The 14,620-nt window shown below is 31.7% G+C and overlaps 1 protein-coding gene across 1 annotated transcript; it reads left to right on the top strand.

The window, feature by feature from the left end:
- The first annotated feature begins 9,423 nt into the window (after nucleotides 1–9,423).
- On the top strand, nucleotides 9,424–14,617 carry LOC115974442 (1-acylglycerol-3-phosphate O-acyltransferase). Its single transcript, XM_031094814.1, has 9 exons — nucleotides 9,424–9,734; nucleotides 9,993–10,229; nucleotides 11,425–11,471; nucleotides 11,710–11,828; nucleotides 11,919–12,079; nucleotides 12,843–12,952; nucleotides 13,034–13,133; nucleotides 13,994–14,117; nucleotides 14,256–14,617. The coding sequence occupies exons 1-9, from the start codon at nucleotides 9,538–9,540 to the stop codon at nucleotides 14,385–14,387; spliced, it is 1,227 nt and encodes a 408-aa protein (XP_030950674.1). The 5' UTR covers nucleotides 9,424–9,537; the 3' UTR covers nucleotides 14,388–14,617.
- The last annotated feature ends 3 nt before the right edge of the window (nucleotides 14,618–14,620 follow it).

The following is a 14,620-nucleotide window of genomic DNA, read 5'->3' as shown; positions in this document are numbered from 1 at the left end:
GGTGGTTTCAGGTTGCTGCTGTGTTTACTTTAAATTTCTGGGTTTGTTTTTTTCATGTGGAATTTATTATTTTTCTGGGTTTATGGGTTTGATTTGTTGGAGGATTTAGTGGAGGAAAGGGATTTTGAATGAATTTTTGCATGTTTACTTTTCTGGGCAACCTTCATGTTCTTTCCCGAAGAACATGAAGAACATGTAACTTTGTTCTTCCGAAAATAATGAAAAGAAAAAAAAGAAAAATTTTTAATTACTCTTTTTAATTGGTTATGTTTGTTATTGTGTTCTTTGCGTTTGTGTTTGTGTTTGTGTTTGTGATCTTGTGGTAATGTTTAAATTTGAGTTTGTGTTTTTTGTGTTTGGTAAGAATATGAATCATATACGGGAAACAACATAAAGAACATGAATATGTTCTTCTGAGTTCATCAAAAAAAGAATATGTTCTTCTGAAAAAAAAAAAAATTTGAAAAAAAAAATTCTTTTTAATTAAAAGAAAGTAAATTTTTTTTTGGAAAGAAAATAATTTTGTTTGTTTGTTTTTTTATTTTAATTAAAATTGAGTAATTAATTAATTATTTATAATTTTGGCATTTAAAAAATGTCAAATAATTTTTTTAAATAATATTTTAATACTCACGTCAGCCACGTCCAGTTTTCCCATTAGTTTGGTGACAGAATAGTGCTTCAAGGACTAAAACGGAAAGCGTAAATTGGTTTTAGGGACTAAAAGTGGAAAAAATAAAATGTAGGGACTAAAATGGAAAAAAGGTCAAAATGTAAGGACTAAAAGTGCATTTACGCCTTTTTTAAATTGAGTTAAATTATAGATTCCCTTTAATTTATGTTTAGACATCATATCTACTTGCAAACTCTCAAAGAACCTAGTAATGCATGGTCGTAGTAAGCACATAAATGTATGTTTCCATTTTCTTTGAGAGCTCACAAAGGCTGGTACAATGGAGCTAGTGCATTGTGGGACACGAGAGCATTTGGTTAATGTGATGACTAAACCACTCAAGCTGGATGTTTTCAGAACCTGCGAGGGCTATTGGGAGTTTGTTCTGAGATGGATATAAATTGAGTGCATTATGAATTAATGCTTTTCAAAGCACATGTATATACATTAAAATATACAATAAACATATGTTATCCTTGGGTAGAAAAATCAAAATAAAAATTCAACGCAATCCATTAATCTCAATGTGAGGCAACATCATCAACTTCCATGTGCCCTTGGGACACAACACTCCTTTTATAGTCACTTTTGTACATGGATCCCAAAATAGTAAAGGAATTATCGAGAACTTTGTCGTGATTTGGGAATAAAAATTAACACATTTGTACTAGATTTACACAAGAGAATTACTTGATACGGGCCGCTCTCCACGACGAACTCACTATCATGTATACAACCAAAACAACAATCGAATTTGATATTGATGCATTTGTACTTAATTAGAAAATATGTATAGGCTTTTTCCTAAAGATATAGGAGAAGAGAGGGACAAATGGGTCAAAGCTAGAGTGCTACCATAGATGAGTCACAAAATAGACATTAGAATTTGTTTGTGTTTTAAGAAATTAGAAACAATTTTCATGGAAAATTTACTGAAGAACAAACACATTGTCATGTATACAACCAAGACAAGGATCAAATTTGATGTTGATGCATTGGTACTCAATGAAAAGGTCTCTGTTTGAGTTATGTTGTAAATGGTAGCCACGGTGGCTCTCACACCAATTGTGGTGGCCACCGTAACCATGCCGCAAATCTTGTAATAATTACTATATTTAAATATATTATTTTTATTAAAAAAAATAAATATAAACATAAATGTAAACATTAACATTAACATGAGTATGTATGTTGCACACTCCTCATCATTCTTATGCTTTTCACCACAAGTTTAATTCCAATTTTAAGGATGATTTTCAAACTCGTTTCAAAGAAATGAAGAATTTCTACGCAAAAAAAAGAAAAGAAAAAAGGAATGACAATTATTCAAAATATACTGGGTCAAACTAAGGAACATTCGGAGCTTGGTCAGGTTTGCAAGCACCATGACACTAGCAGTTCCATCAAGATTTGTCACTTGGTATTTCCATTGCGGGAAGTGAGGATTGGAAAGGAGCACTTGGACTCTCTACATTGATAAAAGGTCGAGGAAAAATCATACCCAGAGATGAACTTCCAAAGTTGTTCATAGGGGCCTACAAAAAAAAATGTTCAAATTTCATAAATCCAAAGATGGAAATTCAAAGCTCACTGGCACTCACATCGGCTGGCAAAGGGTGCTGGTGTGTGTAGACACCTCATTTTGTACTCAGTTAATAAACTTTAGTCTCCGGTCTCAATGATAAGCTTGAAATGTCTACAAAAGGTAATTAAAGTTTTTTTGATAGTTTGGAAGTAATCACAACTCAAAAGTGCTCAAATTGTTTTGAAAATGTTGCTGGAAAATGACCTTTATTCACTATTTTGGCCATAACTTTTGATCCACAAAGAAATCTTCTGTAAAGTTTATCTCATTGGAAGGTATACATCCTAGGATTTAATTTGAACACAAATTTTGCCTAATTTGGACTTAAATTGAGTGAGTTATAACTGTTTGAAGTTGGGCCAATCAAGCAGTCCGATTTTCTAGGTTTTAAAATTTCATTTTAAGGGCCCAAAACATAATGTTTCGATGTGGGCCGGCCCATGGACTCTTGAGAACGTCCAAAGATCATTAAAAAGTTTGAAAACCCTAATTTTAAACATATAAATACATTCTTATGCCTCCAAACTCAAATCCTAGCTAGAGAGAGCCATTTTTTAGCCTCTATCTTTTCTAAAACCGTAATTCTCTTTTCTAAAACACACACACAGCACCTTTGCACGTTTTTTACAAATTAAAAACCTCTCTTTAGTTAGTTCTAAGGCATAAACTATTTTCCCAATTTGATTTCTCAAAACCCTTTTCAAAACTAATTTTATTTTTGAGTTGTGATTACCTAAGAACAATTGGAAATCTTCTTTTACCTTGATATCTAATTGAATCTTGTTGTGTAGGCACTGAGGGGCTGATTAAATATCATTCAAGTTTGTATTCCATAGCAAGGTGAGTCTCTCTTCATGGCTTTTCCTTGATTTGTTTCTTTTACAATTTATGTTTTCTTGTTCTTAGTTAATTTATATGTTATTCGTGCTTAGAAATATGTTTTGTTTTGTTTGGTTTTATTTTGTTTTGTCTCATCATGTTTTGATTGGAAAGTTGATATGATTTGATATATTGATGAATATGTTTTTATGTGTTAAATGTTGCTCTTGTTTGTTGTTAGATCCAATGCATGTTTAGGAATAGATTTTGTTTTGTTTTTCTTTGATGTCTTTGTTCTTAGTTTAGGTTGTGTAGTTTTTATGTTTTAAAGCATGATAGATTGTTACATTTATTGTTTTGAAATCTTAGTCTGTTTTCTGTGTTGCAGTGTTCGTGGCTAGGGTTTCTGGGTTGAAACCCACGTGCGCATAATCTTGGTTGTGTACGCTGGCTTGTTCATGCGTGTGCATACCGTTGCCCAAAAACCCTAGTTTGAGTTTTCTACTTTGTTTTCTTCTTCTTGTTTCACATATTATGCCTCTGTTTTGATCCCTTTTTATAGATATGAGTCATTGTTCAATGTTTGTTGTTTGTTTGTCTTTCACATGATTAAATTAGGGTTTATCTTGTGTTTCTTTATTTTGATGTCATGAACACGCATTCACATGTTCATGCATTCATGTCATAGGTACTGAGATGCAGCAAGATAAGTGAGGTAAGTTATGCATTCACATAAACATGTATCTTTGAACATGATTTTTGCCTTGATGATGGAGATAAACATGTTTGTTTGGTTGAGTTCTTCTTGAAGTATAGATGCAATCACATGTGTGCTTAGATCTTTCTATGCTTATGTGCTGTCTTGGATATGATACGTATGATAGTAACATGCAAGGGTTTGTGATATGCCATGATAGATGAGTGGTTAGGTTTTGGGATGATTGATGCCATGTTGATTGTTAGATGTATGCTAGCGTATGTGTGAGTATAGATGCAATGTTGAATGTGCCTTTAATAGGGTTAAGACATAAGATACAATGAGAGAAAGCCAACCTTAGGTTTAAGCGATTTTGGGTGCCTAACACCTTCCTAAGACCGTAACTTAGCTTCAAACCCATATCTCTGGTAGTAAGATCAATGATCATTTCTCGAGATGACGCTATAAATATGGTTCCTAGACCATTGTGAAAATTAGGTGGTGACTCCATCTGTTGTGTCCACAGTGTGAGTGTGTGTTCCAAACACTTTTATTATTATTTATTTTCTAGCCGTTGTCCAATTATGGGTAAACTAGCTGTTGGGATTTTATGGGTTGTTAGTAACTAATAACTATAGACGATTATTGTCCTAAGTAGCCTATATAATACCCATCATAACACCCTTTCACAGAGGTCATTTTTTTACTCTATATTTCCAAATATGCAATTTCTATTCTCTCTCTCCCACATATTTTTTTTTAAGGAATGACAATATCAGAAGGTTGTTCTTGAACCTTCATGAGTGGAAGTGCGTTCATTACCTAGGTTGACACTATAGTATAATCCTGGAGGGTTATTTGGCCAAGAAAACCAGTCGCACTAAGTTTTATTTTGGGTGGCACGAATCAAATGACACATAACCTAAAAGGTTAGGGATCAAAAAAGTAATTTTATGATTTTTTTTTTTAAAAAAAGAATTTTGTATCGCTAAGATTTGACACAACCTAAAAGAGTAGAGACCAAATATGTAATTTACTGTAATTTTTTTTAATGTTGTAAACTTGTAATGGGTTGATATAAAATTTTTTGAAATTCCTAAGACAAATTTGGGCTCTAATTTTAAAACCCACTGAGGTTCGGGAGTCTTTAGGACTTGTTGAACCATAACCAACCAAATCAATGAGGTGATTACTAAATAATATTTTATACTATTTTGTGTGTGTGTGTGTGTGGTTAAAATGCAATTTGAAGCCTTTTAAGTTTAGTTGAAATTCATTTCAATCATTTAACTTTACTTTCGTTTAATTGAGTCCTCCAAGTTTCAAATTTATTCAATCTATGTATTCTATCTAATTTTGTTGAAAATTTTCCTTTTAAAAAAATGAATTATTTTCACATGAAAAAAAATATCTTTAAAATTAATAGAAGAAATTACACTTTACCACCTTAAACTATATCCCATATTACACTTTACATTCTAAACTTTTTAAATGCACGTTTTGCATTCTTAAACTATAACCTTTGTTACATTTTGCACCATGATGTTAAGTTTGTTGTTAACTTAAATGGAAATTCAAAATTTAGGGTGCAAGGAGTATAATTTAGGGTGGTAAAGTATAATTTTTCCTTTATTTTTAAAGGATTAAGAAGATGGGCAATTAGTTCTTTTCATGTGATGCCATATTTTTCCATTCAAGTTAACAACAAACTTGGTGTTGGGGTGCAAAGTGATACAGTGATTAGAGTTTACGATGTAAAACGTGCATTTGAAAATTTTAGGGTGTAAAGTATAATTGAGGGTATAGTTTAAGGTGATAAAGTGTAAAATTTTCAAATTAATAAATATATTTTATAAATTTTTTATGCGAGATTTTTTTTATTAGTTAATTACATACTTAATGACAAATTTTTTTAACATAATTTGAATAAAGGTCTAAATTGAATAAATTTGAAACTTAAAAGATTCGATTGAACGAAAGTAAAATTAAAAAACTGAAATAAATTTTAGTCAAATTTAATGGGTGCAATTTATATTTTAGCCTAATTTTTTAAACAAAATTTTTGGGTTTTTTATTTTTATTTTTATTTTTATTTTTGGTCTTACCAACCATCTCTATCCTTTTCTCATCCTTAGTCCTTAATATTACAAAATCCCATTTGATGTTTGGTATATAATATTAGATAGTTATGATTTGGTATTTGGTAGAGAACATGTTCAGTAAAATCTTGCATGAAATTGAGTAATTAATATTGTTCAATTTATATTATGATCAACTTTAGAGGTCATATATTTAGCTCCCCTAATGAGTTTTAACTCAATTGTTCAATTTATAAGTGTTTGGTGGAAAATAAAGTTGTGGGTTCAAAGACCTGCTATAATAATAACAATTCTTTTTTTTAAAGAACAAAAATAATAACACCACCAAGGTGATAGGTGGTCTAGTGGCTAAGTCTTGATCCAACAATACTTAGGTCTTAGGTTTGGGTCCCCTTGATCCCGCGGTGCCCATATCCTTTCGTGTTGCCCTAGATAAATAAATATTAAAAAAAAAAAATCATAACAAAGACCACAATATACGGCAGGTGGTATAGTGTTTGGCTTGTATTACCAAACACTCACACATGATCGTATGCAGATATTTATTTATTTGAGGAGCGAGAAGAACATGGTAGCGGTGTGGCAAGTTCTAAAATAGGGAAAACAAACTATTTGATTTTTGAATGAAGAGCGTAATGAAAACTGAGAGTTTTATAATGAGGCTGATGGTAGAGTTTTCAACGAAAAAGGGATTTCAAGTTTTAGTTTAGATTCGTGGGATTCAAGCAACTAGTTAGATATTTAATATACAAAGAATGTGACTTTGGAAATTGAAATATGCTTTTGTTTCTATAATTTTAAGACAAATAATAAGATTTTAATTAGTAAAGATTTATTTTATTTAGTTTTTAGTACAGATTAGGTTGAAATTCTATGATAATGATATCCTTTATTTATTCATGTTTTCTAGTGTTATTATTTGTGAAACCTTGATTTTGAAGTATATTAGGGTTAGTTTCTTAGACATAATTTTAATTAGTATTTAAGCATGCCTATTTTTTCAATTTACATATTTATTTTAGGCAAAAATACAATTTTCAGGTTCACAATCAATTTGGTTTCTATATTTTGGTAGCAATCAATTTGGTCTCCACTATTAACTCACTAATTGAAAATGCATACATGACACATGTTGTGCATCGTTGGCACATGTAACGTTGACATGATGAATAAAATTTTAATAAATATTTAAAAATGTCACATCAGCATTTAGATTGAAAACAAATAAAAAATAATAATTTTTCAAATTTTAAAGATATGGAAAAAAATGGTAATAACATTTTATTCCCTGAATGATTTTTTGGGCTTAGATTTGGTTTAGGCGGTCAAACTTATTATTATTATTATTAGTAGAGGCCGTTAGAAATACCAAAAAATAAAAAATTGAATTGCAAAACCTTTTGCATCAAACCTTTTTTTTTTTTTTTTTTGTATCAAACCTATTAAATCAACCAAATATATAATGGAAATATCATTTCACTTACTATATATCTTTTATACATATAGTTGGAAGCATCACAACTTCATATATTTGTATATACAAACATGATTATATGTAAGTGAGATGCCAAGTAACATTTTCATTTTCTTCTTCTTGCTTGACATAATTTTTTAAAACTTAAGAATGGAAAGCTTTAGAAATATCAAAAAAGTATTAATTGAATTGCAAAACTTTTAGTGTCAAACTTATTTGGGTAATGCCAAGTAACATTTTCATTTTCTTATTCTTGCTTGACATAACTTTTTAAAGTTTAAGAATGAAAAATGACACTCATGCATACTTCAGTGACGAAAATATTATTTTATTCAATTATTTTATTTGACTTTACAGTTCAACCAATGATCCACTAGTTGAACTAATCATCAAATTACTTAACTTTTAAGATTTATTTAACGACTAGTCAAGGTTTACTATACTTTTATAATCTTTCACCAGCAACAGTTATTGCAGAATTATATTTTAATGTGATCTAAAATGTGTGAAGCACATGAGACTATTTTTTTGCTTTGGATAGGACCAAGTAGGGCTTGGCAAATAACAGTCACATTTTCAAAAACCTTCAAAGTTCATGCTGGTTAAATTTTGAAATGGTCAAAGCACTAAAAGTCTACAAAATAAACGGCCAAGAATAAGTGACAAAAATTCAAAAGTCCAATAGGGTTTGACCATTTGGTTTGCTGTGTTCTTAATTTGACTGAACTTGAACCCCAAGCTAAGGTTAGTGCACCGCACCCTGATTCCTGAAAGTACGTCACGGCGGACGTCAAGTGATCTCTCCCTGTCTCCATCGACTCGTCAACGATGACGTAGGTAGGATATATACATTTTTTAGCACGTTATTAATGTCTTAAAAAAAGTAATTTTTTTAATATTAAAATATAGAACTTCAGAAAATTAATTAATCATAGTCAAAACTCTTTTTTTTTTTTTTTTTTTTACAAACATAAAAAATTAAACTGACTCATTTTAAAATAAATAATAAAATTTTAGATACTCTAAAATTAGAGTATTAAGCTTGAACCTCAGTAAAAAAGAATAACATTTGTTTTTGACCAACTAAGTACAAATGTACATGTGAGAAGAGGATAGTTGAAAAAGAAATTGGAGTTCAATTTCGCACACACAAAAAATTAATTTGTATTTTGGTTTGATAAAAAAAAAAAGCATAATCATCATAAGCGGAAACCATAAATTGAAATTTTAATATATATGCGCGTATTATCCTTTTAAGATAATATATAAAGTCCAATTAGATTTCAAATTGGATTTTAATTGTAGTCTAATTTTATACCATGTGTCTTATCCTATCTATATATATTTTTAATTTCTAGGTGAGTTAATGTTGTGTAGAAAACGAAGAGTCTAATATAAATAAACCATAAAAAAAAAAAAAACCCTATAAAAAAGAGTAAACTTATATGTATATCCTAAAAATAAAATAAAAAAATAAAGAGGAAAAAAAGAATAAAAAAATCATGTATATATCAATGACTTAAATAATGTATAATTTGAATCCATATATGTGTAAGAGCAAGGCTTAAGTATAGTACTTAGGTGCTGTTTTTTAGGTTCCCTTTTTAAAATTCTGCAATGTTGATTTTTTCTTATGGGATAGAAGTGTATTTTTTATTTAAATAGTCATATGGTTAAATTTTAGAAGAGGAATCTAAAGAACAGCACTTAAGGTACTATACCTAAGTTTTGTTCTATGTGTAATTGTGTTGTTTTTAATTATGCCGTGCATATGCACAAACTATACCCTAATTAATAAAAAAAATAAATACAAATTCACGTGTAATTCTCTTGAAATAATTAAAAAAAAAAATAACGTTAACAACACAACTATTTATAAAATTTTTACCGCAATTTTCCGTCAATTTTTTTTTTTCTTCTACAACTCACAAAACAATACAACTTTTACCACAAATTTTATTTTCTAATTAAACCTGGGCTCAACTTTTTAACACGTGGGTAATGGTAATGGTAATGGGTCACCTTCTAGTTTCAAACTTCTAAAAAGGTCTGAAGTACTAAAATAATTGGTTTTATTTTCATTTTTTGCGTACAAGTCCCGTGGCGCGCACACCGGTCCTATAAATAGAGAAAGCGTGGAATCTCTAAATTGTAAAAGCTAAGTTGTAGTAAAAGCTCTACGGAATCTTTATGAACCCAGCACGAATTCGTTGCTCAAAAATGGCGGAGGAAATCAGAAACACCGAGATGGGATCCGCTGCCGCCGCCACCGCCACCGCCACTGCCACCGCAAAATCAAGCTCTCTGTGGCCCTCTGTTCTCCGTTGGATCCCCACCTCCACCGATCACATCATTGCCGCCGAGAAGCGTCTTCTCTCTCTCGTAAAGTATTAATCAGTACTCTCATACTATGAATATTAAATTTCCCCCCCAATTTTGAAACTATAAACCCTAATTTCCATTGCCTGAAAAAATTGGTTGTAAAACTCTGATATTTATAAATTGGTGTTCATTGTTGGAAATTCTGATATTTTAGTTCCTTTTTACATGTTCTTAATAATTTTAGTTTAGGGTTTGATAATGGTAATTATTGGTGGTGTTTTGTCTGATTTTGAAATGGTGGGTGAATTTGCTTGAATTTTTAGGACTCCATATGTTCAGGAAAAGGTTGATATAGGTTCTGGCCCACCTGGCTCGAAAATCAGGTGGTTTCGTTCTAAAAGCAATGAATCGAGGTTTATCAACACAGTTACATTTGATGCCAAGGAGGGTTCACCCACTCTTGTAATGGTTCATGGTTATGGTGCTTCTCAAGGTTTCTTCTTCAGGAATTTCGATGCTCTTGCCAAACGTTTTCGGGTCATTGCTATTGATCAGCTTGGGTGAGGTTTTTCTTATCTTGAATCTACATTGTTGTTATGGGCCTATGGCTTAAATTTTTATGTTTTCGAATCGCATTTTAGGTAATTGCAAGAAATTTTGAGTAGAGTGGCTTGCTCTTAGGAAACTTTTCTGACATAAATAATTGTGCATATGGTAACAAAGAGTTTCTCTCACTCATGGAATGAGAAAGATGTATCGTCCTGTAGAGGGTCCATTTTATGGTTAAGATGCTATTTCTTCCAGCTAACAGTTTACATGGTGTCACGCAATTAATGATATGCCACTAGAATCTAGATACACATTTATTTGTAATATTTAATCCAAACCATGAGATGGTTCCGTTTTAAAATCATAGAAGCATTTTTAGGGGGGCTCTTGGAGCATAGCTATTTAAACATATGTGGTATTTTAGATGCCATAACCTTAGTTTGGATGTTTGTTTAATGCATATACTTTGCAGTCATAAATCACAGAGACCATAATGAGCAATAATCCTGCATAGGCAGAATGCTTTTAATAGTGTTGAGATCAAATGCTATGCTCTTCATTATGTTGTTTGATTGTTGGACAATTGCATGTGCATCAATTCGCTGTTGCTGTTGGAGTTCAACATGGTTTTGTAATCCTAGTTTGAAATATGATAGCATTCTGGATTTATTAAGTGGGAAGTTATGATAATCAATCAGAATAGCAGTGTTGCTAGAGAGACAGACAATGTGAGTGTCTATATGTTTTTTTTTTTATGTAAGTAAATGAATTAATCTAAATGAAGAAGGTGGTGCAACCTTAGAACATGGTAGGTGCAAGAAAGAGAAGAAAATTTTGTGCTTTGGCAATGTATTATTTAGTACCTTTGGTGCAAAATAAAAATTATATCACCCTTTTTGGATTTTTTGAAAAAATGTTTTGTACATCTGATGTTGAGTGCTGCACAGATTTTTCTTGTTAAGGCCTTTGGTCCTCAAAGTGCTTTCTAGATTCTGCTTTAAAAACATTTATTGTATATTTTGCTTCTTATTCTACATATTATTAACTTACCTTAATTCCCCTTTTAATCCCTTTTTTTGGGGAAGATTTTGGGGGGGGGGGGGGGGGGGGGGGTGAGATAGGGGATCTGTCTTTGATGAGAGACATGTTTCTGTACCTTGTTGCTTAGCTTAACTGTATTTGTACATATTCCTATTTTGTTTGCAGATGGGGTGGATCAAGCAGGCCCGACTTTACATGTAAAAGCACTGAAGGTAGTTTTACATTGAGACTGCTTTATTTCACTTTGAATGGACTAATGGAGACGTATTTTTTTTAATAAGTAAAAATCTTTCTTATGGAGAAAAAGGTTTTTTCGTTCAATATATTGAATGCTTAAGTCTTTGTGTACTGCTTATTTATAAAGATTAGATAAGATACTACAGCAGTGAAGTGATACAATATATATATATATATATATGGATTATGTTAAACTTGCAATTGGTAATGCAGAAACTGAGACATGGTTCATTGACTCCTTTGAGGAATGGCGGAAAGCCAAAAACCTCAGCAACTTTATACTACTTGGGCATTCATTTGGAGGCTATGTTGCAGCTAAATATGCTCTTAAGGTGATAAACATCCCACATCAATGTTTGAATTCTAGGAGTAATATTATTACCAGTTCCGTTTATGATGTCAATTTTTTGTTTCATGTATAGCATCCAGAGCATGTTCAACACCTGATTCTAGTTGGACCTGCTGGTTTTTCATCAGATTCTGATCCTAAGTACGAGACACTCACCCGGTTCAGAGCAACATGGAAAGGAGCAATTCTGAACCATTTGTGGGAGTCTAATTTTACTCCTATGAAAGTTGTTAGGTAAATATTTTATGTGCTTTTTTTATTGAATATGTTCTTTGAGACCATACTATAAACAAGAGCCTTGTCCATTCTTATATTTGAATGGTTTTTGGTACGTTTATACTTTGTGCATGATGTGGTCTTAACACTCCGAGCTGTCCATTGGCTTTGCCTTTCTGAGGACTATCTGTGGATTGCGGCATTAATCTTGTCTATATGCTCGAAAACTTGCAATGATACGAGTCTAGTATATACTATGATTTAGAGGATTTTTATTCATGCTTAACAAAGAATTGTTGCAAAAATCCCTTTAAAATAGGGTTAAGGTTAGGTTTTAGCAGTAGTTCATTCTTATCAATCCCTTGATGTTAGCATAATTTCCCTCATTACCATTAATATTTCTCTTTTGACAAGTACCTTTAATATCGCTTAATGGTGTAATGAATGGATTCCAAGCGTACAATCTTGGTTACTGAGGTGTCATTTTTCCCACTGAAATTTTTAAATCGTGTATATTATCACCATTCTAAACAAATGAATTCTACTACGTAGTTTATTCTATGAACTTCATTACTGATCTTGAATTATAAATATGAATTTCAATCTATTTCATTATAATGGGTTGAATTAATTGAATCGTGAGTTGCTTTGAAAATGAGAGTTAATCCCTTTGCCCGTCATTCAGAAAGCTTCTCTCTCATTTGTACCAAATATTAGATTGTACAATTTTCCCTAGTATTTTGTATTTTCTTTAATTTCATATATATTTTATTTTTTGCAGAGGTTTAGGCCCTTGGGGTCCAAATATTGTTCGCAGGTACACAAGTGCTAGATTTGGTACATATGCAACTGGCGACACACTAACTGAAGATGAATCCAGATTGCTGACAGGTAGTATAAGATATATATGTTGGCTTAATAGTATATAAAACAGTATCACTAGTTTGCTAATGGTTGCCTTTTCAATTGAAGATTATGTGTACCACACTTTAGCGGCCAAAGGTAGTGGAGAACTGTGCTTAAAATACATATTTTCCTTTGGCGCATTTACTCGGATGCCCCTCCAAAACAGGTCTGGTTATCCTAATTATTTTAAAGTTCTTAAATTTGTCACAGAATTAACTCGTGCTTTAAAAAAAAAAAAAATTATTTATATCAAATTTCTTACTTTTATTGTGTGCTTTGAATTAGTGTTGTAGATTTTCCTGTTTTAATTTTAACTCAGTTTATAATATTTGGTGGAGTTGGACAATGTTAAAGCTCATAAATCTGACTCCAGTCTTTGAGGCTTAAATTTGTGAAACCACAATCTGTTGCTACTCTTTCTATTGTAATGCATTACTTTTATAAGTAATAAAATTCATTCAAGACCCATTTTATTTATATATATATATATATATATATATATATAATGATGTAGCCTTAGCAAACAAGTAGTATACAACAGAGTTTTTTTGTACGGTTGAGAATATGTACGGTTTCTATGCCAAAAGTGAACATACATACTCTGTTGTATACTTATTGTTGTATTCTCAGCCTTCAAAGTTATTGCACGTGGTGTTAAGAAGATAAAAAAGTGAACGTTGCAACCAATACCTTTGAAGGCTGGGAATAAAAGTTAAAAAGAAGATAAAAAAGGTGAATGGTGCAATATGGATCTCAATCCATCCAAATCAAGAAGGATTTTGTCCTGCTCTGCCACCAAGAATGGGTGAAAGTTTTTCACATCTGCTAGGCATGAAGCATCAAATGTGCAGTCTTTTCCTTCTTTTCATTCATGTTGGTCATTTGAAGTTGAACTTGTCAAGACGCGATTCAAAATTCTGTCTAAATAAACTGTGGATGTATTTTTATTAAAGAAATTCATGAAACACACATTCACACTTACATATGCGGAAAGTAATGTTCTATTCTTTCTTATCTTGTTTGCAGTGCCTCAGAGTGGAAAGTGCCAACTACTTTCATTTATGGCTTCCAAGATTGGATGAATTATGAAGGGGCAATGGAAGCTCGCAAGCAGATGAAGGTCCCTTGTGAAATCATTCGGGTTCCGCAGGTTTCTCTCTCTTCACCATTACTTGTCTATCTTGTTGCCTTCGCGTGTGAGCGCATTCACTCACTTGCTCATTTGTGTGTATATTTTTAAAAACATTTATCTGAATCTTGAGAGAATTTTATTTTTGTTTAAATGCAGGCTGGACACTTTGTGTTCATAGACAACCCAAACGGTTTCCATTCAGCTGTTTTGCATGCTTGCCGCAAATTTCTCTCACCTGATCCTGATTCTGATTTTGATTCATTGCCTGAAGGTTTGACATCAGCCTAGAGGAAAGATAGTTGTAATGTTATTCCGTTGTATAAATATAAATTCTTCTTATAGTTACATATAGAACGTTCATATTTCATTGCTGAAAATCTTTTGATTCTTTTAAAGTGTATCCGATTAAAATCTTGTGGACATATCTGCCGATGGGTAGTGTATGTGTTTTGTACAGTAAAAGTAAAGAAAAACGATGAGGCAGTTGTACTTCATCGTTAACACTCCCTTTAAGTGCACGT

The sequence above is a fragment of the Quercus lobata genome, chromosome 2 (genome assembly GCF_001633185.2).
Source record: "Quercus lobata isolate SW786 chromosome 2, ValleyOak3.0 Primary Assembly, whole genome shotgun sequence".
Taxonomy (NCBI): domain Eukaryota; kingdom Viridiplantae; phylum Streptophyta; class Magnoliopsida; order Fagales; family Fagaceae; genus Quercus; species Quercus lobata.
The sequence above is the reverse complement of the archived record's forward strand: the minus strand, read 5'-3'. Positions and strand labels throughout refer to the sequence as shown.